Source organism: Atractosteus spatula, chromosome 5 (genome assembly GCF_055471065.1).
Source record: "Atractosteus spatula isolate fAtrSpa1 chromosome 5, fAtrSpa1.hap1, whole genome shotgun sequence".
Lineage (NCBI taxonomy): Eukaryota > Metazoa > Chordata > Actinopteri > Semionotiformes > Lepisosteidae > Atractosteus > Atractosteus spatula.
The window spans coordinates 12,985,068-13,007,746 of NC_142710.1; the positions used below are offsets into that span (position 1 = coordinate 12,985,068).

The window sequence follows — 22,679 nt, forward strand, 5'->3', positions numbered from 1 at the left end:
CTACTGCCATTAATGTATTCTTATATAATTATTAAAATAGTCTATATCAATCATAAACTGTACTTTCTGTACACCTGAACAGTGTTTAGTCCATACCCCAAAATAAACACAAACATACATTTGAAAAATGTAGCTGTCCATGCTTTTACCATCATTTTACCACCTGTGCTGCTGTTTTGGTTTGTGAATAAAGTTCTTTGTTCTTTATAACGATTTTGTTGTGACCCATTACACTTCATGCTGTCTTTGGTACAAAACCTGGTAGAACATGTGTTTGTGAAAAGCAAAGCTGATAAATAAGGTTATTCCATTGAGACACGGGACAAAATGAGGTGAAGGAAAGGGCACGGAAACTGTTTATGAGACTGTGTCATCAGGAGAGATGTGGAGAAGACTGGAGACTGGAGCTGCAGATGATCCACGCCCACCATAAATGTTTTTCAATAAATAGTTCAGGAACACGGCACACACACAATCCCTCCTTCTGAGCTCCAAAGAAATGCTGTCCTCTGTGCTGCTGCTGTGCTGGATGGGCTCTGTAACTCTGGGGTCTCCAGTCCAGCTGATTGATAATGGATACACAGGGGTGGTCGTTGCCATCAACCCCCATGTGCCTGAGAACCCAGCGCTCATTGACAAGATCAAGGTAAGGTCCTAAAGACAGAGCGAATTGCTACAGCTCTGAATACTAACACAGCTCCCAAATCTACTAATGCTACCAATGCTACTATCAGCACTGCTATCACTGGCACTGCTGCCTCTGACGGGCGGCTCAGGAAGCCATGTCAATTCGGAAGGGGTGACCAGAAAATTGCAAAGTGGAGAATCCAGACTGCGTTAGGATCTAGGATTTCACAGGCCTGATCTGAGAAACGCCAAGGCCTCTCTCTTTAATGAAAACAAGGACGGAGGGAGACGCGGGGCTGGTGATCGGTGAAGATCCATGAAGTAGTACCTGAGCTGATTAGGCCTGCGCAGCTTTTCTCGAGGTGTAACAGTGAAGTATTGAGAGACACAACGCTTATGTCAGATAGGCAGGGGAAGGATGAGGGAGCTGTGAATTTGGAGAACATCGTGAAGCCAAAGAGGGTTCTCTGGACAAGGGATTCTAGACTTTGAGAGATGTAGGAGAAGCAGTTACCGGACCTAAGGCTGTACCAACTGGTAGACAGGATGTGTGCAGGAAGTGGGAATAATGTACTGCGAATGAGCAGTTCAGAGTGTCGGACAGCTTTTCAGAAGCAAAATCATTTTCAGATGAGAAACAGATTCACGCAGGGAGCAGAGTACAGAAGCTTATCAGCGCTGTGGAGAAAAACACATTTTTTGCACTTTAAAGAGATAGTATTGCATTTAAAAGAGAAAATTATTGACAATTATTTTGTTTTTACAATATGGACTTGTGTTTAAACTATAAAATGATTGCATTTAACTGCATTAAGAAGTGACAGTTAATTGACTGTGAACAATACTGACTACTATTTTAATATATTGTATTATACTTGTATTATACTGTATACACAATAATATTGTGCCATGCAAAGCAGCATTAACTGTAACAACACAAGAATATCATCACAATCCTCTTTTTGAAAAACAGTAATGTAAAGAAGCACATGTTCTGTCTTTTGTATATATGAAGTAGAACACCCCGTGATTGAGCATTCCTGGGTTAAATGCATGTCATTTCACCGTTTCTGTGACACAGCTTTCCAAACATTATTCTTCAGGCGAAACTGCAGAAACATGTACTGTACATGGGTTTTTGCCTACTCTTTTAACATTCTAAAGGAATACATTCACTATGACTTGACAGTAAGACATATACCTGCTGTTGGCATACTGTTACTGTTATTGTTGGTCACAGTAATCGGCAATGTTCATTCAGTAGTCATACATTTAGAAAGCCGTGTCATGGCTACTTCTCACAGAAATGTTGAAAATGACAAACATTTAACCCAGGAATGCTCACTGAAACAGTGTGGTACTTCATGTACTGTATAAAAAAGACAGTACGCATGCTTCTATAGATTAATGTTTTGCAAAAAGGGTAGTGTAATGACATTCTTCTGTTGTTAAAGTCAATACTACTTTGCATGGGACAATATTATTGCACAGATAATACACAATATTAATATAGTAGGGAATACTGTTCACAGATTAACTATCACGTTTTAATGCAGTTATGTCATATCAATGCAATAATGTTCTTGTTTAAAGGCAACAGTTTTCTTGTATAAATGCAATACTATGTCACATAAATGACATTAAAACCCAGTGCTGTCTAGTTTAAACACAAAGAATCTATTTTTCTCTGTGGCACTAATGAGCTTCCGTAGCATAGGCCACACAGGAGCTGAGGGGAAAAAAAACTGAATTCAAGAACTTAAGTTATTTGTAGATAATCTAACCTTAGGTGGTTCGTTCCCATGAAAAGGTTTCCCACTTTCCCAGAAACAAGCGTGAGAGTGGAAGCTCTGCTGTGAAATTTGAAGTGAGGTTTGATCCAGAAGGATATATTGGAACAACCAGCTGCAGAGATGGGTGTGGTACGGAGTTTGAAACACTAGCGCAAACACTAGGCAGAGGCGCAGTCAAGAACCAGGTGGGGGTAAAGTCCGAGAGAAAAACCCAAAAGACAAAGTCTGGAGCAAGCAGGGGTCAGAGCCAAAACTAGCAAAGATAACAAGAGCAGGGAGAAACCTGACACTGACACACCCGTCACTACTGAGTGGTTACTGAGGAGAGAAGCTGATTTTAATCATCATCATAATAATACAAACCAAAGCATGCTGTACATCACGAAGAAAAAGACACAGAAATACAATAAAAAGTGAACGAAGAAAGGAAATAAACAAGAGCATACAGGTTTTTACAGATGTAGGCAATCAGACAAAGACCTTGGTTAAAAGGTGTTTTAAGTTTAGATTTGAAGAGAATTAAAGTTAAAGAATTAAAGAATTAAAGTCTGAGAAAGGTCATTTCACAACACTGGAGCAGCGACAGAAGAGGCATGGTCACCAAAAGCCCATGATTTAGCCCTGGGTACAGTGAGCGGAGGAGCAGCCTCGTGTGAATGGAGCCGACAGCATGGAGGAGTTCAGAGATGTATGATGGAGCCAGATTGTTCGGAAACCAGATCTTAAACAGCAGTCTTGATGAATAATGGGACACAGGTGTGGATGATCACTGCTTAAGCGGCACAGTGGTGAGAGTCACATACTGTACACTTCCGCTGCAGCCGAAACATGGAATCCCAGAGAGCGGACCTGTGCCAGACAATCCACAGCTAGGGTCTGAGATCCATCCTCGGGCTAAATATAAAAAACACATCAGATAAGAGACAGGTGCTCAGGAATGACTCGTATGCAGTAGTGGAGGTGCGCAGTACGGAAAATAGGTCTTTCTTAGTACAAAATGTAGTTGACAGGTAGGTGGAGAGACATCGTTAATTGCAATCGAGCCTTGAGGCCAGATATATCCAAATATCCTTCAGAACTAACTGATTCTAAGAAATCTGAGGCTTCTGAAGGATGTGAAAACGTGTTCTTGGCGAGAGGGACGTCAGGCTTTTCAAAAGCAGAACTCAGGGCTGATGAGGCTCTTGCTTGGGGGAATGCTGGGAAAATCGATTCTAAAGGAATTGTCAAGGAGATGAAAAGTGGAAGCTTGCAGTGAATCCACAGAATCCAGCAGAGTGCTTTGGGTGGGGTGGTTCAGATCTGGGGCTGCACTAGCATCTGAGGGTCAGGCGAACTGTAGAAGTGAAAGTACAGTAAATGATGCTGTGATCACCTCGCTTGTTCTTTCCTCCAGGAAATGTTCACAGAGGCTTCCCCTTACCTGTTCGCGGCCGCAAGGAAACGGGCGTTCTTCAAGGACGTGAGGATTTTAATTCCCACAACCTGGAAAGAAAATCATTCTCTCTACAAGAAACCAAGCACTGAGACCTATAAAGAGGTACAACTACACATCTCTACAGCGCTACACACTGTGTTATGTGTGATATTGTGTTGGGTTGTAATATGTGTAACGTCTTCTGACTGAAAATGTTGGACTGAAATTTAGAAATGTATTTTCTAAATTTTCTAAATTTATCAAATTTAGATATGAAATATAAAGGTATAAGCAGCAAAGAAATGGGGAGCTCGAAGCGGTCTATGACTCCAGAAGTGGTCTATGTTGTTCGTTGTGGATATGTGTGGGCGCATGTTTGTGTGTCTGTGCCCGGGGAGGTGGGTTGCATATGCTGACATCCAATTTCCCTAAATCCCTTGTTTTAATACACGTACACATACAGTTCTTTTAAGAACGTTTTTGAAAATAATTTCCATGCTTTTGAGAAAGGATTGGGAAATGACATTTTTGAACAGTTACATTTAGGTTTAAGACTTACATTACAGTTATATTTTAATTTAATATATTTGATTTATCGATTCTTCATATTTTGTGAGCAATATATACAGCAATAGGAACAAGTAATAGGTTTATTCCCTGCTGAAAGGAGAAGAGAGAAAACACAACGTTACGGCCGTGGAGCCTTCTTCAGGTGTGAGGAACCTATTTACTTTTAAAAAATTAAACGTGTAATCCTTACCTCTCTATGTATGTATTTTAATGTATAATGCATTAGTATGAGGATTAAGCAAGGATTTTAGCTTTTATGCTTGCTTTACATTTAGCAAGCTGGTGAGAAACTGGTCATGGGTGTTCAATAAGTGATTGAATCCACACATAAGAGAAAGTCATTCTTTCTGTTCAACTCGAAATGAATTCCTAATGTGTGGCAGTCTATTGCAGTACCCTCAATCTATCCCAGTATCCTCAACCCTCAATCTATTCCAGTACCAGCAGCCCTTAATCTGTCCTATTACCCTCAACCCTTAGCCCTCAATCTGTCCTTTAGAATTATCCTCAGTGTTCAACACTCGATCTGTTCCAACAACCTTAACCTTCAATCTGTCCTAATAGCCTCAATGCGTAACCCTCAATCTGTTGTCACAAGATATTTTCATCTTTTCTCGCCGACTACGACAACTAGCCATTTTAAAGGGTGAGGGGACTCCTTTTCCCCTGCAGCAGGTTCCTTTTATCTCTCAAAACCTCCAGGGCACCTGTAGATCAGACAAGGCAGTAATTCTATATAACATCCCATTTTATCACAGTACTTCAATCTTCCCATAACACAGCAATTCCTCTGAATGCCCACCCAATGTACAGAACACAGAACATGACTTCTCCACAAGATACACACATTCCAGACCGGCACAAGAACCCCATGGAACCCAGTTACCAGAACCCAATGTCCCAAAAGAGCAGTCCTGCAGCAAATCAGAGCAAACCCGAAAATCAATACAGCCCAGATACCTTTTTTTCCCACACCCATATTTTAGTCTGTGACACTACCCTGGTAACCCTAACCCTCAAAGCTCAGTCTTCACCCCAGTATTCCTCAGTCCCCAACCCTCAACTCCCAAGTCCTTCCTTCCTCAAGCTTCAGTTTATCCCAGCGCCTTCTCAAACCTCAGCCTATCCCGATACCCTCGGGCATCTCAATACGCCTCATACAATCTCAATTCTCAGCCTAGCCCAGTGCCATAGGGTGACAGGAAGGACTGCCTCCTGGTTTGGACACTAGTTCATTCTACAGTGAAAACACACTCACACGGGTACCACTGTTGTTATGCAAAGCTTTGTTTGTCTGTTACAGGCAAGTGTGCAGGTTGCTGATCCATTCTGTGACAACAGCATCGGCGCTCCATACACTTCCACTCTTGGTTACTGTGGTAAAGAGGGGAAACATATCCACCTGACCCCCGAATACCTGTTGAATGACCAGGCCATCGACATGTACGGACCCAGAGGTGAAACTGCAGCCCTGAGCACCTCGGACTCCCACTGGTTGTTTCTAATGCTTCTTCAACTCAAGGTCGTGGGGGAGCCAGAGTCAGGGTACACTCCTAACAAAAGCAAGGGTACACTCTTGACGGTTCGTCATACCATTGGAAGGGCACACACAGACACAAACACACACACATTTGCACCAGGGCCAATCTCTCCCAAAGTCAATTCACCAACCAAGAAGTCTTTGGACTGTGGGAGGATCCTGGAGCACCTGGAGGAAACCCACAGTGACCCATGGAGAACATTCAAAATACACACCGAGAGTGCCCCAGGTCTTGAACTGAACCCAGGACCCCAGCACTGTAAGGCAGCAGTGATCACTATTGTGCCACCATTCTTCCTCCCAAAAAGGCATTCAGCTGCAACAATTGGTATTAATTGCTGACAGATGTGCTTCCACCAAGTGGGGTTGAATACATTTTATAAATATACTGATGGAAAAAAGAAACACAACATTTTCTGGATTGAGAATACTATAGTTATACAGTAGCTTATGTACTTTCGCAAAAAGTTGTCCATTTGTTTTAAGCCCCCTGACCAGCAATACAGCTTGTGCAGTGAGGCATTGCAACTTGCCAATCTCACGAAAGCTCGTTACCTACGCTTTTACCCAACAAGGTCCAGGTGGAACAGGTCACCTTTAAAAAGGCCTTAATTCAAAGCTTAGGTCACTGCAAGAAAAAGGCCACACTTAGTCATTCCATAATGCCTTGAATGTCACCAGAAGCAAGGGAGAGGGCCATTGGCATGCTGCAGGCAGGCATGTCATGTGCCAGCGTTGCCAGACACTATGGAGTAACCTGCTCCACTGTGTCCCGGCTGCAGAGAAGGTTTCAGCAGATTGGCAGGACAGACCGTCCAAGATCCGGTCCCCCTCAAGTGACCACACCAGAGCAGGACTCACACATCAGACTGGTCCACCTGAGAGATAGTTTCAGATCTGCCACCTGTACTGCTGCTGAAACTGCCAGCAAACACAATGTCTGCATCAGTGACAGGACAGTGAGGCTCCATGCTGCCGGCCTTAGAACAAGGCGACCTGTCAGAGGCCCTCTGCTCACACCTCCTAGACATCACACCCGACTGGCTTGGGCCAGACAGAGGCTGCGATGGACTCGTCAGCAGTGGCATCAGGTCACTCTTCAGCCTGTTCCACGCAGACGGGAGGGCCAGAGTGTGGAGGAGAAGGTGTTGCGTTTCTTTTTTCCATCAGTATAGATTATAGAATAGCGATTTATCTTTGCTGTAAGAAAGACACAAATGGCTTAAGCCTTTGATCGAGGTTTTTCTCATAGCCTAGTTATATAAATGAGAGAAATTGCTTCACCAGTTGAAGTTTTAGGGAGGTCAGATTGTGGAGGCTCCGCATAGAATTTAGCCAGGCCCATGGGGCTAACACCTCTTCACCCTTGCAGCTGCCTCCCTGTTTCATTCCTTGTAAGTGAGGGAGGTTGTGACAGTGCTGATCTACAGCCAACACTGTTCTTTCCTGAGCCAGATGAGTTAACACCAAGGTAATAAGTACTCTATCCTTTTATAGTAATCAGCTAATCATAAATAGAATTAGACTGAACTACTGAAGTGTCGTATGTACACAACGACACCTACTTCAAAATGCATGTTTTAAAATAGACCAAACAACTGGTTTCTCCTTTTTCATCAAACTGAACTACTGGGGGGCAGCACAGTGGTGCAGTGGTGAGCATTGCTGCCTTGCTGGGGTCCTGGGTTCAATTCCAGACTATCTGTGCAGGGTCTGTATGTTCTCCCTGTGAACACGTGGGTTTTCTAAGGGTGTTCCAGTTTCCTCCCACAATCCAAACACATGCTGGTACTGTAGGTCATTTATCTATGGAAACACATTGGGCCTGATGGGAGGGTGTGAGTGTTTGTGTCTGTATGTGCCCTGTGATGAACCAGCTTCAGATCCAGGGTAGATCCTGCCTCGTACCTGTTGCTGCAGAGGCTACGGCTCTCCTGTGACCCTGAATTGAATGAAGAGATTAGAAAATGGATAGGTGAACTCTGTTTATATATAGTATCTTCCTCACAGATTGAACCTCTTTAAACCCATTGTTTCTTACATTTTGTCTTCACACACTGAATTATTCTCCTCTTGTGCTCCAGGTCGTGTGTTAGTGTACACCTGGGCAATCTTGCGATGGGGAGTGTTCAGTGAATTTAACTTCCAGCAACCATTTCATAGGCATTTCACTGGTGAGATAGAAGCTGTAAGGTAAGTGAAAATCCCTTCTCTAGAATTCTGTCTCACTCTTCACAATTCGTTCTGTTCTCCTTTGCACAAGGTGTCCACCGAGACTTCACAACAAGCACAATGCTCATGTACTTTAGTATCCAATCAGTGCATAACAACTGCACCTCTGTACTCTCTCTAACTCTCTCAGGTGCTCTAAGAACATTAGGGGCTCAATCAAGAATCGTTATTCGAAGAGAGACTGTAAGATAGACCCCTGGACAGGGCTGCCCTCAAAGAACTGTGTCTTCATCCCTCACAAGGAGCAGAACACAAAGGCCTCAATCATGTATCAGCCTTCCATTCCACAGGTGAGCTCCTGTAAAAAGATGCTGCTCCTCATAATGCCTCAGTCACACAGGCAAGCTTGTATTGGAAGATACTGGTCATTACACAGCCTCAGTCACACAAGTGAGCTCATGTAGAAAGATACAGCCCCTGAGACAGCCTCAGTCACAGTCAGGTGAGATCCTATAGAAAGATACTGTTCCTCACACTGCTATAGTCACACAGGTGAGCTCCTGTAGAATGATTCCTCTTCTCACACTGCCTCAGTGTGAGAAGAAATAAGAGTAGAGGTATCTAATCCATCAGAGATAGTTTGAACAAAAGAACATATTTGAGCCATTTTTCTCACGTAGTTGCTCGGGAGCCAATCTATTCCAAAAACTCATCCTGACGCTTCTAGACATGTGATCTACAGCTCACAATACTCTGTTGAAAGAAGACGTGACTTGACATGAGACAACTCATGTTAAGCTCTTGAATTTCAGTTGTTGGTTTTGGATCCACCCTTGTTTCAATATATGGAGTTCACTATATAATAACATCTTTTGTTGGTTACACAAGTTAATCAAGATATACACAATGCAGTGCCACAGAGCCAAAAAGTGTGACTCCCAAAATGTATAATATAGAAATATATGTTTTTTATTTGTGCCACCAAGGTTACTGAGTTCTGTGATGACAGCACTCACAATTTCGAGGTACTAAATGACCAGAACAAGCAGTGTGACTACAGGAGTGTCTGGGGTGTCATCAGCCAGACTAAGGACTTCAAAGGTGGCAACAACCCCCCCATGACAGCGGACCCCCCCAGTCCAACCTTCACTCTGCTGAGGGCCAGACAACGTGTGGTATGTCTGGTGCTGGACACCTCCGGGAGCATGAAGGATGTAAGTTTTCATTATTCATTCATTATACAATCAGGAGAAAGATTGGTAGTCTCTGGACCATTTGCGTAATGCAGAATACTTTGTGTGTTGGATAAATTTAAATAACAAGTCTTTCTGCACTCTCATGCACTGTACACATACACAGGATCTATTGGCTATGTCTCCTTCTGGTATTTAGATGATAAGACACAGGAACTGCATTCAAGACCCTGCCCTTGTCTGCAGTCAATGCCACCTCCCTTTGTGGGGAGCTGTCTTGCTTCAGGAGATGACGATATGAGCTGTGTTACTCTGCTTTTTCCCTCTTCTAGTCTGACCGGATCAACAGGCTCCGTCAGGCTGCGATGATCTTCCTGGCCCAGATTGTGGAGCAGGGCTCGCGAGTGGGCATCGTGGAGTTCAAAGGTTATGCCCGGATCTTGAAGGGTCTGGTTCTCATCGATGGGCAGGCTGCACGGACCCAGCTTGCCAGTGCGCTGCCTTCTGTAGCCGATGGAGGCACCAAGATCTGCAGCGGCATCCAGGAAGCGTTGGAGGTGAGTAAAGTCCGAAATGACCGGCCAGAACTGACTGCATGAGTGCGAGCTCTGACCTGTCCAGTTACATTTGCACATGAAGCAGGGCACAAAAGGGCTAATGAGGAGCAGAGAGGGGACTGTTATGATGAGACTGTTACTGAGAGACATCCATAAACTCACAGCTAATGATAATGTATCAGTCGTTCTCAAACACATCCAAATTTGAACTCCAGTTCATCAGCTTGCTTTTGAATTTTAAATCATTTCTGTTCTTCAAAGTGTTTTTCAAATTGATATCTACTAAAGGAGGAACAATGTTGCATTTTGTTCAGGTTTTATAGTATGGGTTCTCAAAGTGGTACAGGCTAACAGATTTTTGGTAAATTATATCTATAAGGTGGTGGCACAGTGGTGCAGTGGATAGCATTGTTGTTTCTGAGCACTTATGGACCTGGGTGTTATCTGTGTGGAGTTTGTATATTTTTCCTGTGTTTGCGTGGGTTTGCTCCTACAGCCCAAAAGCATTCTGGTAGGTTAATTGTCTGCTGGGAAAATTGTCCTTGGTGTGAGTGTGTCTGTGTCTACCCTGAGATGAGTGTGCAAGGCTGGATTCACCCTGGGTGGGACACCAGTCCATCAGAGGGCACGTACAGACACAACGTTAGATATACTGTAGACCCACACACTTACACCAGCCACAATTTTCCTGAACTGTTGGAGGAAACCGGAGTACCTGGAGGAAAACAACAGGGATACCATGCAAACTTCACATGGATAGAGTTAATGTAGCCAATTTAACATTAACTAAATACAAATGACCAGTACAGGGATCAGCAAGGGGTTCCAAATGACAAAAACCATAAAAGTGAAAGCAGGCTGCATTTATGAATTATTAGCTTATCATTAACTTATTATAATTATTAATCATTATAATTATTAACTTATTACTTATTTGTTTGGGATATTTCTTCTCCCCAGTCACGATTTGGGTTAAATGCGGTATTCGTATAGTTATAATGTTGTATGCACACTGCTCAGTGCCTTGGAGTTCCAGGGATATATTTCATTTCGTTTCTAAGGTGGGTAAACGGCGTGGCTGTGTCATGCTTGCTCTCAATGAAGTATCGCAAAACTGCACTAGAATCACCACAACTGCCAGCAGTTTGTCACGGATGTCGGAAAGGACGAACCGTGGAATGGCAGGGGAGCGAAAATAAACCCTATGCATAGCGGCGAGATGGGGGTTAGCCCAGGCTCAGCTGTTCAGGAAATGCCGTATAGAAACCTACGCCCTCAGGCCAAGGACAGGAGTGACCTGGTGCTAGGCGGGTCTCAAGACATCCGAACCTCAATGCTGAGCGAGGAGCAGAGCAGAAGCAGGAAGTAAATAGGCTCCACAACAAGACGCACCAGAAAGACAAGAATAATCACAGGGAACTAGGAACAGGAGGAAAGTAGAGCGCCCTCTAGGTGTACTGGGCGTGACACAGTTACTATAACCCCAGTTACTATGACTCCAGATCAGGAAGAAAATCAATCCCACTTGTGCACACTTCGACCTGGCTGTTGAAGACCTGACCCTGTCATACTCGGGTTGCAGTCTTAGAGATCTTCATCTTAGTTTGGGAATTCATAGTGTGCTTACCTCATTTTCTGACTTGTGCTTTATTTGACTCCACTCTTGGATTTCCCCTATGGACTGTGCTTTGTTTTTGAGTCTCTCTGGCTTTGACCCTTATTTGTTTTGGATGATGGCTTTGGGATGATTGCCCATGGCTTGCTCTCTCACCTTTAAGCTCATTCCTTCTCTGCACTTGGACCCAGCCTGCAGCTTCTGACTGCTGTTCTTCAACTGGAAAGTGCGACAGTTATGGGCTGGTGCATGACTTGCATCTGTGTGTATCAGCTCGCATGACTTTAATGGGCATCTCTAATAAACCAGTACAGTGTTTAGTTAAAATCAAATGCAATGGAAATTGTAGAGAAAAAAATGAAAAGGCTCCACCATGCTGGATGTCAAACATGTGCTCAAAGCCTGGACAGGAAATAGGATCAGCAATAAGCACAGGAGCAGCTTTAATACAGTTACAGGGTCACAGCACAGCACCCCTTTGAAAAATATGATTTTCTAATTTATTTGGCTTGACATGGAGTCAAAGCACCCTACATCTGTTTATACAGCTGGGTATTTGACTGGGCTGTGTGGCACAGAAGAGGCATTCCGAATTGTAAATCCACTGATCACCACTAGAGGGCAGAGAAAGACGACACACCTGGCTCGGTCCTCACCTCCATCATCCGCGTGGGAAAGAATGTCAAGATCATTACCCACTCTGAAGGAGCAGCTACATAAGATTCCCACACAAGTGTTTTTGCGTTTGTTTCAGAACTGAAGCTAAGGTGCACATTCCTGTTTCTTTGCCCCTCGTTAGAAGAGAAAGGCCTCTTCTTTCTTTTTTTCAACTGTTTTGCAAGGGATTATTCCATCCCAGGGAGGACCCGTCATTGGTCTTCTATCTCCTATCTGAGATATTGACCTGAGCCAGCAATCGCCGGCGGTGCATATTTTCTGAACCAACATCTGTTACAGCTGATTCAGGTGAAGTACTGTACCTCACTGAGGAGCACAGCAGCAGTGTCTCACCTGGGATTTGAACCCCGAGCTCTGCTCCACACTGCTGTCCTGACCAGTTCCTCCTCTCCCAGGTTCTCCGACAGGATGATGGGGACACGGCTGGGGACGAGATCATTCTCCTGACGGATGGCGAAGACAGCAGCGTAGGGTCCTGTCTGGAGGAAGTGAAGAGGAGTGGTGTCCACGTCCACACCATCGCTCTGGGACCCAGTGCCGACCCCCGGCTGGAGGAGTTTGCGACCGGAACAGGTATTTCAGCCAGGGGTTGAGACTCTCCACTGTTCTGCCTTGTGAGCTTAGCTTCCTGCAAAGCAGTGCTTTGAGACAATCACATACTGGGAAACATCTGGACTGCTTCTATCTGAACAAGAGGAAAGGGGATATGGTTGGTCTTTCCAGATTCTTTTGAAAGTTGAGAGGAAGTGTTATTTTATTTTTCAAGGGGCAAGGACACAGGGGTTTTCCTTTGCCTAAAATGAACTGAACAAAATTCAGGGATGAAAATGCAGGAATCAGCAGAACAAAATCAGCAGAACAAAATCAGCAGAACAAAACCAACCCTTTCTAAATCCTTGTTGGAGGTCTCTTAAAATGTCATGGTTTTTCAGACACTCCAATTACATCTGTTGTTTCCGTAACCTTCTTGATAGAGTAAGACTGTGATCCACGTCTCCTGGATCACTTCCCATCCTCTTTGCATGATTTAGTTTAGATTGAGCAATTTTCCCATCTGTGAGTACTGTGGCAAACCTATTTGAGTTGAAATTTCCTAGATAGGTGTCATTTCTTTGAGCATGACTGGGAAAACACCTTCCGAATAGAACATGTACCAGAATGCTTGGATGTTAAGTGACATCACATTGGTTTGTAATGCTGTCCATTTAGTGCTGCCATATCTAAATCCATTGTGATTTCATTGAACAGGAGGAAAGAGTTTCTCAGCCAATGACAAACTGGACTCCAACGCACTGATGGATGCATTCAGTGACATCACTTCTCAGTCTGGAGATGACATCACTAGTGCTGTCCAGGTGTGGCTTTGAGCTGCTCTTACCGTTCCTACTATTATAATTTTTAGGTTGTTATAAAACAATTGTCTAATAATGGGAGCACTCAAGGGCTCAGAATGCTTCAGCATCTATAATGTCCCACAAGATGATGTACAGCTTCAAGTTTCGCGCATGTCAACCAAACACATCGATCACATGAAAAATGGTAACAAAGAACAATATTCAGACAGAATAGGTCGTGAATTCCTGGAAATTCATTACAGAACAGTCTCTGTCTCATGCACAGTAATGTTGCAATCATCCAGAGAGTAATTGCAATAAAAGAATCAAGTGTCGCTCTAATTGTAAAAGAATTTGCTGATAACATTTATGTGGTCTCAGCCCCATCTCATCTGATGAAATATTTAAGACATAGGAAAGAAAGGCAAAATGTTCGAATTTGCCATGCACCCCAGGGAGAGTCACCACAGGAGGGTAGGGTCAGGAGCTGGGCTGAGATGGCTGTAATGATGGACAGTGAGCAACTGGGACCTTCCACAAGTTGAGGGGTAGATTTCAATAAAGCAGTGGTGTGTTCTAGGGTGAGTGAGCACAGGAGAGAACAGAGACAGCAGATCAGACAGACAAGGAAGAGGGAAAAGGGGTAACAGATCACACAGAGTAGGAAGGGGGTATAAAGGCAGCAGACTAGACAGAGGATGAAGAAGGGAATGAGACTGCAGTCACACAGATTAGGATGAGGGAACAGAGGCAGCAGATCAGACAATGAAGGAAGAGGGGGCATGTAAAGAAGATTAGACAGAGGAGGATGAGGGAACAGGGAGCAAGTCAGAGGAAGACGAAAGAACACAGGCGGCAGATCAGACAGAGGAGGAGGAAGGAACAGTGGACCAGATCCAACAGAAGAAAGAGGGAATAAAGGCAGCAGATCAGACAGAGGATGAAGAGGGACAAAAGGCAGTGGATCACACAGCTCACACAGATGGGGATGAGGGAACAAAGCAGATAAGATCAAACAGAGGAGAATGGGGGAACAGGGAGCAAATCAAACAGAAGAAGATAAGAGAACACAGACAGCAGATCATACTGCGAAGGAAAAAGAAGCAGAAGAAGCATATCAGACAGATGAAGAAGGGTGAATTTGGGGAGCAGATCTGACAGAGGAGGAAGATGGAAGCAGGGGAGCAGATCAGAGAAGGGTGATTATGGGTTATAAAATGTGTCCATGACTTCATGTGGTCGTAGAAACATCCTGAACAAAATTCCAAGATTACAAAAGTTTATAACTTGTGCACCCCTTGAGTCAGACTCCAAATTAGTATCAAACGTCTTATCCCTATATTAGATAATATTATCAGGTTTGAAAAATAAATCTGAAATACATCTGAGTTTGGTGGCTGGAAGATTCCATCAAAACTATCATTCGCCCATTTGTCTTAAGAACATTTTAAACAGGAAACCTCTTCTCTAGCACGTCTAACATTGTTGTGTTCCTTTAAGGCCAGTTCTAGAGACGGCTTCCAGCTTCCTTTCCTGAGGGACTGGAGGAGGTGAATCTCCAGTCTAATTTGTTATCTTTTAGACTTTGGCGCTTGACTTTTTTCTCTCTCTTCTTTCAAATCCAGCTGCTGAGCAAAGGGGGTAGGACTATCCCATGGTCATGGTTCCAGGGTGAAGTCCCTGTGGACTCCACTGTTGGCAAAAACACCGTGCTGGCATTCACCTGGGAACACGCCCAGCCGGACATCACAGTCCGCAGCCCGAGTGGAGTATCCTACAAAAATAACGACATGGAAATACACTCTGGGGAGAGAATCGCCAAGTTGAACATCCCTGGAATAGCCGAGGTACTGAACACACAGGAACAATTACTAAATCAATGAAGCCATTCAGGCATTAGGAGAGTTGAATAGAGACTTCAACATTCATTTACATTTGTCTTATATAATCATTTTAAGATGCTTGATGTCATTATTGCAGTACTTCATTTAATTAAATATCACATTTGATATTTAGAGTACGTTCTTCACCCAGCTTAATAATAACATTATATAATTAATATTGCTGCTAAGGTTTCTGCAAATTCAGACTATGGTACAGTCAAGATCAGACTACACTATACTGGAGAATATACTGCGGACAGATCAGATTACACTATACTACAGGCTATGCTACAGTCTAGATCAGAATATACTATACTACAGTCTAGATTAGACTATACTATACAGGAGACAATACTATACTATGGACTATATACTACTGTACTCTAACCACAAACTATACTACAGTCTAGAGTACTGATTTAAATTTAAAAGCAGCAGCCTTCAATCAGCACATTGTAATTAATGTAATCAATTAACAATTAATGACCTCATTCCAATCTGAGTCACCTCTTATCAGAAAAAAAAATTATGAACAAATTATGTGTCATTTGTTCAAACATTACATGTGACTCCTTCAGGCTTCAGTTTGAGTTCCAGCATTTCATGAGCAGCAGAGGAATCTAACCCTTGTAATCAATCCATCACAGCTGTTTCTTAGAATGGAGTTGTCATTCAGACACTTTATTGATACATCATTCATATCTTAAATCTTCCATTCCATTTAGATCAGCAACCATAATTAAATATCAAATGAAATATATTTCCAACATATCAGTAAATAATCTACAATTAATAAACACCTATGTAATCACTTGCTGCATTTTGTTTTTCCCCCAAAATATTTAGGTAAGTTTCAATTTTATTATATATAAAACTGTTTTATTATGCAGTTTATGTATTCCGATTGACTAGTTCTCTTTGTTTTCTACAAGCAGTTGTAATACTGAGTGGATTTAATAATTGAGCTGTGGTGTCACTGGCTTTTTAAACTCACCCTCCTGATAAAGAGGATCAATAATGATGTCCTTGTGGAATCACTCTGATGGATTATATCCTATGAAGTTAAATGGAGCTTTTAAGATTGATATTGATCAAATAAATTAGGAATTCTGTCTTTAAGAATTTCTGATTACAAAGCACCTCAGCAGCACTGCTTAGGAGAGCTTCTGTGTTGATCATTGGGGCAGTTACATGAGCATCATTTGCATGGCTCTTAATTGGTAGTATAGGTGCTGCCAATGACGGAGAGCCCTGTATTCTCATGCCGTTATGCTGGACGAAAAGCTAGAGAGTTGTTTCATTGCCTCCCAGGGCTCTCCAGTGGTGAACAGCGGTACAGAAGGGTGCGAGGCTTTATCCCCCGGTGTGTCAGATAGTGTGTAGTATCTGTTTCAAGGGATTGTCATCAAGAGCCGGGCTGACTGTGTGATTCCTTTTTGTCAGTATGCCAGGCTGTTAATCTGGAAAACCTGCATGATAAGACAGCCGTCTGAATGAGTAATTACTACTGAGAGGGAGCGAAATTCCACATGAGGAAAAGGAGCTGTCGGGATAGGTTCTGTGTGGAATTAGTCTTTCTTCTCCCCTGTGTGTTTATAAGAGCAGCCAGGAGGACAAGGGGTCCAGTTTATATCTGGGATCCAGGGTAGATGTAGGTTGAGGAGTTTGGAGTGAGCTGATGTAAAGGCCTGTGGGACTAAGTGAGTCTTGAGATGCTTGAGAGAATACTTCCACTGAGAGGCATCACCAGCCAAGACTGTATTAGGGGGCATCAATGGTCCTAGATAGGTGGGCTACATGGTAGTTTATTTGCCAGACTCAGAATGAATGAAGTGCTCTTCCGAGGAACCATGTGTGTTAGCTGAATCATAGCTGATGGAAGGTGGCAGGACCTTGAGGACTGGGGATTCGTTTGGCAAAGTACAGACAATTTTCCTCCCATAGCCAAGAGAGAGAGGAGTCTTAATGGCTTGAGTCCTGAATACTACCTGCCCGTCATCATCAGCAGAAAGTTGGGAGGTCTCTGGGTGTATGACATGTGAGAAGAGAGACAAAACAAAACAGGAAACTGGCTGTTGCATAATGGATGTGAGTTTTGATTACCGAATTGCGTCCCTGGCCAAACAGGATCAGCCTGTAATGGCTAGCAATCAGGGTGGGAAAGCTGGAGGTTGTTAGTGAAAATCAGGTGTCTGATGAGAACAAGAGAAAAACGGTTTTGATGGGTGAAGTGAAAATAGTTTAGGTCCTGTTTTTTTAAGTAGATCACTTTCTCTTGACAACATCAATTACTGTTGTTTTTACAAAGTCAGTTCTTTAACAGACCTTGAGGAAGTTTTGTGACTGATGAAGAGCTCTATTGTTTAGTTAAAATATTCCAGTAATGATTCCATACATATTAAGTACTAACACTAACCTTACGTACCTGCTGATATTGTCCCTTCCTGATATTGTTTTGATGTGCACTATGTCCTGTACATTTTAAGCAAGCCTTTTTTATATCTTGACACTTACAGAATTCTGCCCTGGCTCCAAGCATGTCTCATTTTCAATCGGTCAGTTTAGCTCATCTGTACTGAGCTACACCAAATTAAATTGAAACAATCATTTTTAATGACACCTGCAGAACTCAGCACTATGAATCATTTAGCTGCTTCAGCCCTATAGGATTCTAAAGGATGCAGACACTCTAAAATATAGCTGCTTTTACAGTACATCTGTCTGGGGTGGCACCAAAAATCTCGAGGTTGGCAAATCTCCACCTCTTCTTCTCTTTGCTACAAGCATCCTCTTTACAGAGCTCCTTTCATCCTTGCCTGCTGCCCTTCTGGTTCATCTCTCTGCTCTGATAAAGATGCCAAAACATGTTCATTGACCTGCAAGTGCCTGTATTAAATTCTCATTCTTGGTTAAATCTTGCAGATTGGTATATGGAGCTACAAGATTGTCAACACCCACAGCTCCCCCCAGACCTTCACTTTGCTAGTGACCTCCAGAGCCACCGATGAATGTGTCCCTCCGGTCATTGTCTCTGGAGGCATAAGCGAGACACAGACAACCTACCCTCAGCCCCTCCTGATCTCTGCTCAGCTGTCCCAGGGCGCCTGGCCTGTCATCAATGCCAATGTCACAGCTATAGTGGACCTTGGTGAAAAGACCGTGAATAAACTGCGTCTGGTCGACAGCGGTACAGGCACGTGTTGACTGTCTGTCATTTGCACATTACACATATCAGGGCAGTTCAGGGAGCTTTGGAGGTACAGCCCTTTATTTAACCAGATAAATCAACTGGGGATAGGTTCTCATTTCCAAAACTTTTAAAAATCACAAACTAATACAGCTTGGCCGGAGACCACTGCACTGTAAAACATACTCCACAGTAGTGGGAAGGTATGATGCCAGAGCATAATGTTTTTTTAATAATCTAGCTAGAATGCGTCTGTCATTTACCTGACTGACAGTTGGTTTGGTGACCATGTAGCCTGGGCCTTGTGCTTTAAATCATAGTCATGTTGAAAGGAGAAATGTATCCCGGCTTTGGGTCTGAAGGAGTTTTTCCTCTAACATTTGCCAGAACTGTGTTCCCATCAGTCTTGACAAGCTTCCCAGTCCCTGCTGATGACGAGCAGATCTATAACACTACTGCACCCCCATGCTTGACTGTAGGGATGGTGTTGATTGAGTCATGCACTGTGTTGAGTTTGTGCAAAATTGTGTGGCTCATTAAAGTAATTTTTTGGACCTAAATTCCTTTAGGTTTGCTACAGCAAAGGGGTTGAATTCATGTCTACTTATGACTGGGCTGAATTCTTTTGCAAGGACCTGAATGTCATACTGAGAGTCTAGTGGACTTTTTCAATTAAAGTGGTTCCTCCTTCTCTCTCTCTAGCTGCTGTCTTGCCATTTAGTGTTTATTGCCATCTCTCTCCTTCTCAGTTCAATGTACTGTGGACTGTACAGTCAGCTTATTCTCCGCCTGTGTTTATACAACTCTCTCTTTGCAGGAGCTGATAAAACGAAAGATGATGGCATATACTCAGCTATGTTCCACAGCTTTGAGGGTAACGGGAGATACAGTGTAAAGTTTGAGGTGCAGGGTGTCAAGGGCGGAGTGGAGTACCCCAAAAATGCTGTTCCAGAAAGACCTCGACAAAGCAGTGGTACGAAAGACTTAGATATACAAAGGATACATGCAAACTAAAATAAAGACACCACAATACTCGGAATAAAACAGACACACTCCAACACACACAATACAATATGCACAAAACGCACAATGAAATGCACTCTACAGTACAACATGCACAAGAACAATATGCAGAATACACTATACACACTGCAATACTTGAATTATAACACACCAATAAGTACAATACACACACTACAATGTGTACCCGTCAATACACACTACAAAGAGCACAATACCATACATATACAACAATATGAACCACATACAGAAGTGTTAACCTCAACACACTTACACATCTACACTAAAATTAACTTTCCCATTTCTCTCACACACGTACACACAAAATCACAGCAAGGACCTACTGCCCCTTGTAAAACTGTGATCTTTCATTTTTCAAATCATAGGTAGGATGCGTCGTAGCGCCCCCTCTCTTCGCCAGACTAGCACAGCTCTAGGCAGCTTCAGCCGCTCTGCCAGTGGGGGCACAGTGACAGTGAAGGGAGTGCCAGCTGTGCCCAGGGATGACTTCCCCCCTGGAAAAGTGACCGACCTGACCGCCTCTGTGGCCAACAAGACTGTTGTTCTGCAGTGGACTGCACCTGGAGATGACTACTACACTGGGACAGGTGAGAGACACAGACTGGACACCCATCACTACACTGGGACAGGTGAAAGACACACAGACTGGACCCCCATCACTACACTGGGACAGGTGAGAGACACAGACTGGACACTCATCACTACACTGGGACAGGTGAAAGACACACAGACTGGACCCCCATCACTACACTGGGACAGGTGAGAGACACAGACTGGACACCCATCACTACACTGGGACAGGTGAAAGACACACAGACTGGACCCCCATCACTACACTGGGACAGGTGAGAGACACAGACTGGACACCCATCACTACACTGGGACAGGTGAGAGACATAGACTGGACACCCATCACTACACTGGGACAGGTGAAAGACACACAGACTGGACCCCCATCACTACACTGGGACAGGTGAGAGACACAGACAGGACACCCATCACTACACTGGGACAGGTGAGAGACAGACTGGACACCAATCACTACACTGGGACAGGTGAGAGACACAGACTGGACACTCATCACTACACTGGGACAGCTGAGAGACATAGACGGGACACTCATCTCTACACTGGGACAGGTGAGAGACACAGACTGGACACTCATCACTACACTGGGACAGCTGAGAGACATAGACGGGACACTCATCTCTACACTGGGACAGCTGAGAGACATAGACGGGACACACATCTCTACACTGGGACAGGTGAGAGACACAGACTGGACACTCATCACTACACTGAGACAGGTGAGAGACATAGACTGGACACCCATCACTACACTGGGACAGGTGAAAGACACACGATTGGACCCCCATCACTACACTAGGACAGGTAAGAGACACAGACTGGACACCCATCAAAACACTGGGACAGCTGAGAGACATACTGACTAGAACCCCAGTCCTTGTTCCAAACCCCTCTGATCTTCCTCTCCCTCTCCTCCAGTGTCCAGCTATGACATCAGAATTGGCCTCAGCCCACAGGCCCTGAGAGAGAGCTTCACTGCTGCTCTGCCCCTCAACACCTCCTCTCTGCACAGTGTTCCAGCAGGACAGACCCAGACTCTCCTCCTGCCTTTGGAGTCCTTGTCTGCCATGAATCAATCGGTGGTCTACCTCGCCCTGCGTGCCACAGATGATGAGGGGGGCACCTCTGAGATCTCCAGCATCACCCAGTTGTCCACATACGAGGCCCTCTCCCAGGCTTCTGCTGGATCTGATCCATCACGCTGCTGGTTGTACCTCTGGATCTGCTGGATCTGAGTATCCGAAATGCATATGGGATCCTATATAACCCTGTGATGTAACAGTATCATGCTACTGCCCTTGCTTTAAAGTACTCAGGTTAAAATCTGGAGTATTATTATAGTCACTCTCTGCAGACTGGAAAAAAATTGACATTAGGCTGGTGAAAAGTGATATTTTTATCTGTTTGAAAATCAGTTTCCAAAACCCTTAATTTTATCAGTTGTAGGTAGTTTTCAGGCCAAATAATGGATTCAGAAGCACTTGGCAGTATGTAACCTGTAAGCTTCCAGATAGAGTACCGATGAGTCTGTTTTCAGATTATTTGCTATATCTCTAATCATGTTTGCAATGTGGTTGTTTGGATTTCTAAAGGACTGGGGTTAATTGAACAACTGGATGCGTTCTGGTGAATGCAGTTCTGCTACACAGATGATTTAATCTTTTAGTGTCATCTTGAACTCTGTCACCTTCGATTTTGTGAGAAAAGAGTTTGGTTCTTTTTTTTTCTGTTCTTCACAGGGAATTAATGTTTTCTTTAAAGTCTCTATGTGCCAATCCTTCTCATTCAAACTGTAATTTGGGGTTAAGAGTGGTTCACTGGGTTAAGATTGATTGTGCTGACTGGTGTTTTCAGTTTAGCAAGAAATGGTTTGACTCTTCATTTGTCTATTAGATTTCAATGGAGTCAACTTGCCTTCTGTCTAAATAAAATACTCCTATGTGTGCACGTTTGACTGCGCAATTATCTAGTTCTTCCATACATTAATTGTTTAACTGCTTTATCCAGTACAGGCTGGTGGGGGAGCTGTAGCCAGGAAACAACAGACACAAGGCATGTTACATGACACAAACACACTCACACTAGGCCAGTGATACCAGAAGCCAGATAACCTATGAGCATGTTATGGGATTTGGGAAGAAAACAGAGCACCCAGATGAAATGAGAAGAATACACAAGCTCCACACAGATGAATGACTATATGATGACCATATGAATTGAGCCTAGAGCCCCAGCACCATAAGGCAGCAATACCTGCTGTGCCACCTTGTCACACTTACTGTATCTAGAAAAGGCTAGGGTTAGGGTCAGAACTACTTGGAGGTTTTTTACTACAGGCGCTGGATTTTGGGTCCCAGGTGAACTTTAGGACGAGTGACAATTTGTTCCTTTTTTCTGAGACTTTTGGCTGATTGTATTGTACATTGCACTATTCAGGAGTTGTATTCCAAAACAGAGTCAATGAAAACTTGTACAAAAACCTGT

General features: G+C 43.7%; 1 protein-coding gene across 1 annotated transcript; it reads left to right on the plus strand.

Moving 5' to 3' along the window:
• Window positions 1–499: 499 nt before the first annotated feature.
• On the plus strand, window positions 500–21,430 carry LOC148834165 (calcium-activated chloride channel regulator 1-like). Its single transcript, XM_088915751.1, has 14 exons — window positions 500–646; window positions 3,817–3,960; window positions 5,711–5,864; window positions 8,032–8,140; window positions 8,310–8,469; window positions 9,106–9,333; window positions 9,645–9,869; window positions 12,558–12,735; window positions 13,411–13,517; window positions 15,122–15,343; window positions 18,302–18,572; window positions 19,384–19,539; window positions 19,973–20,194; window positions 21,114–21,430. Exons 1-14 carry the CDS (start codon window positions 500–502, stop codon window positions 21,428–21,430), a joined length of 2,640 nt encoding a protein of 879 aa, XP_088771877.1.
• The last annotated feature ends 1,249 nt before the right edge of the window (window positions 21,431–22,679 follow it).

Coding starts and splice junctions, on each gene's coding strand:
- LOC148834165 (XM_088915751.1), top strand. CDS start 500: ATGCTGTCCTCTGTGCTGCTGCTGTGCTGGATGGGCTCTGTAACTCTG. Junction 9,334..9,644: donor CCTCCGGGAGCATGAAGGAT/GTAAGTTTTCAT, acceptor TCCCTCTTCTAG/TCTGACCGGATCAACAGGCT. Junction 18,573..19,383: donor TCTGGTCGACAGCGGTACAG/GCACGTGTTGAC, acceptor CTCTCTTTGCAG/GAGCTGATAAAACGAAAGAT.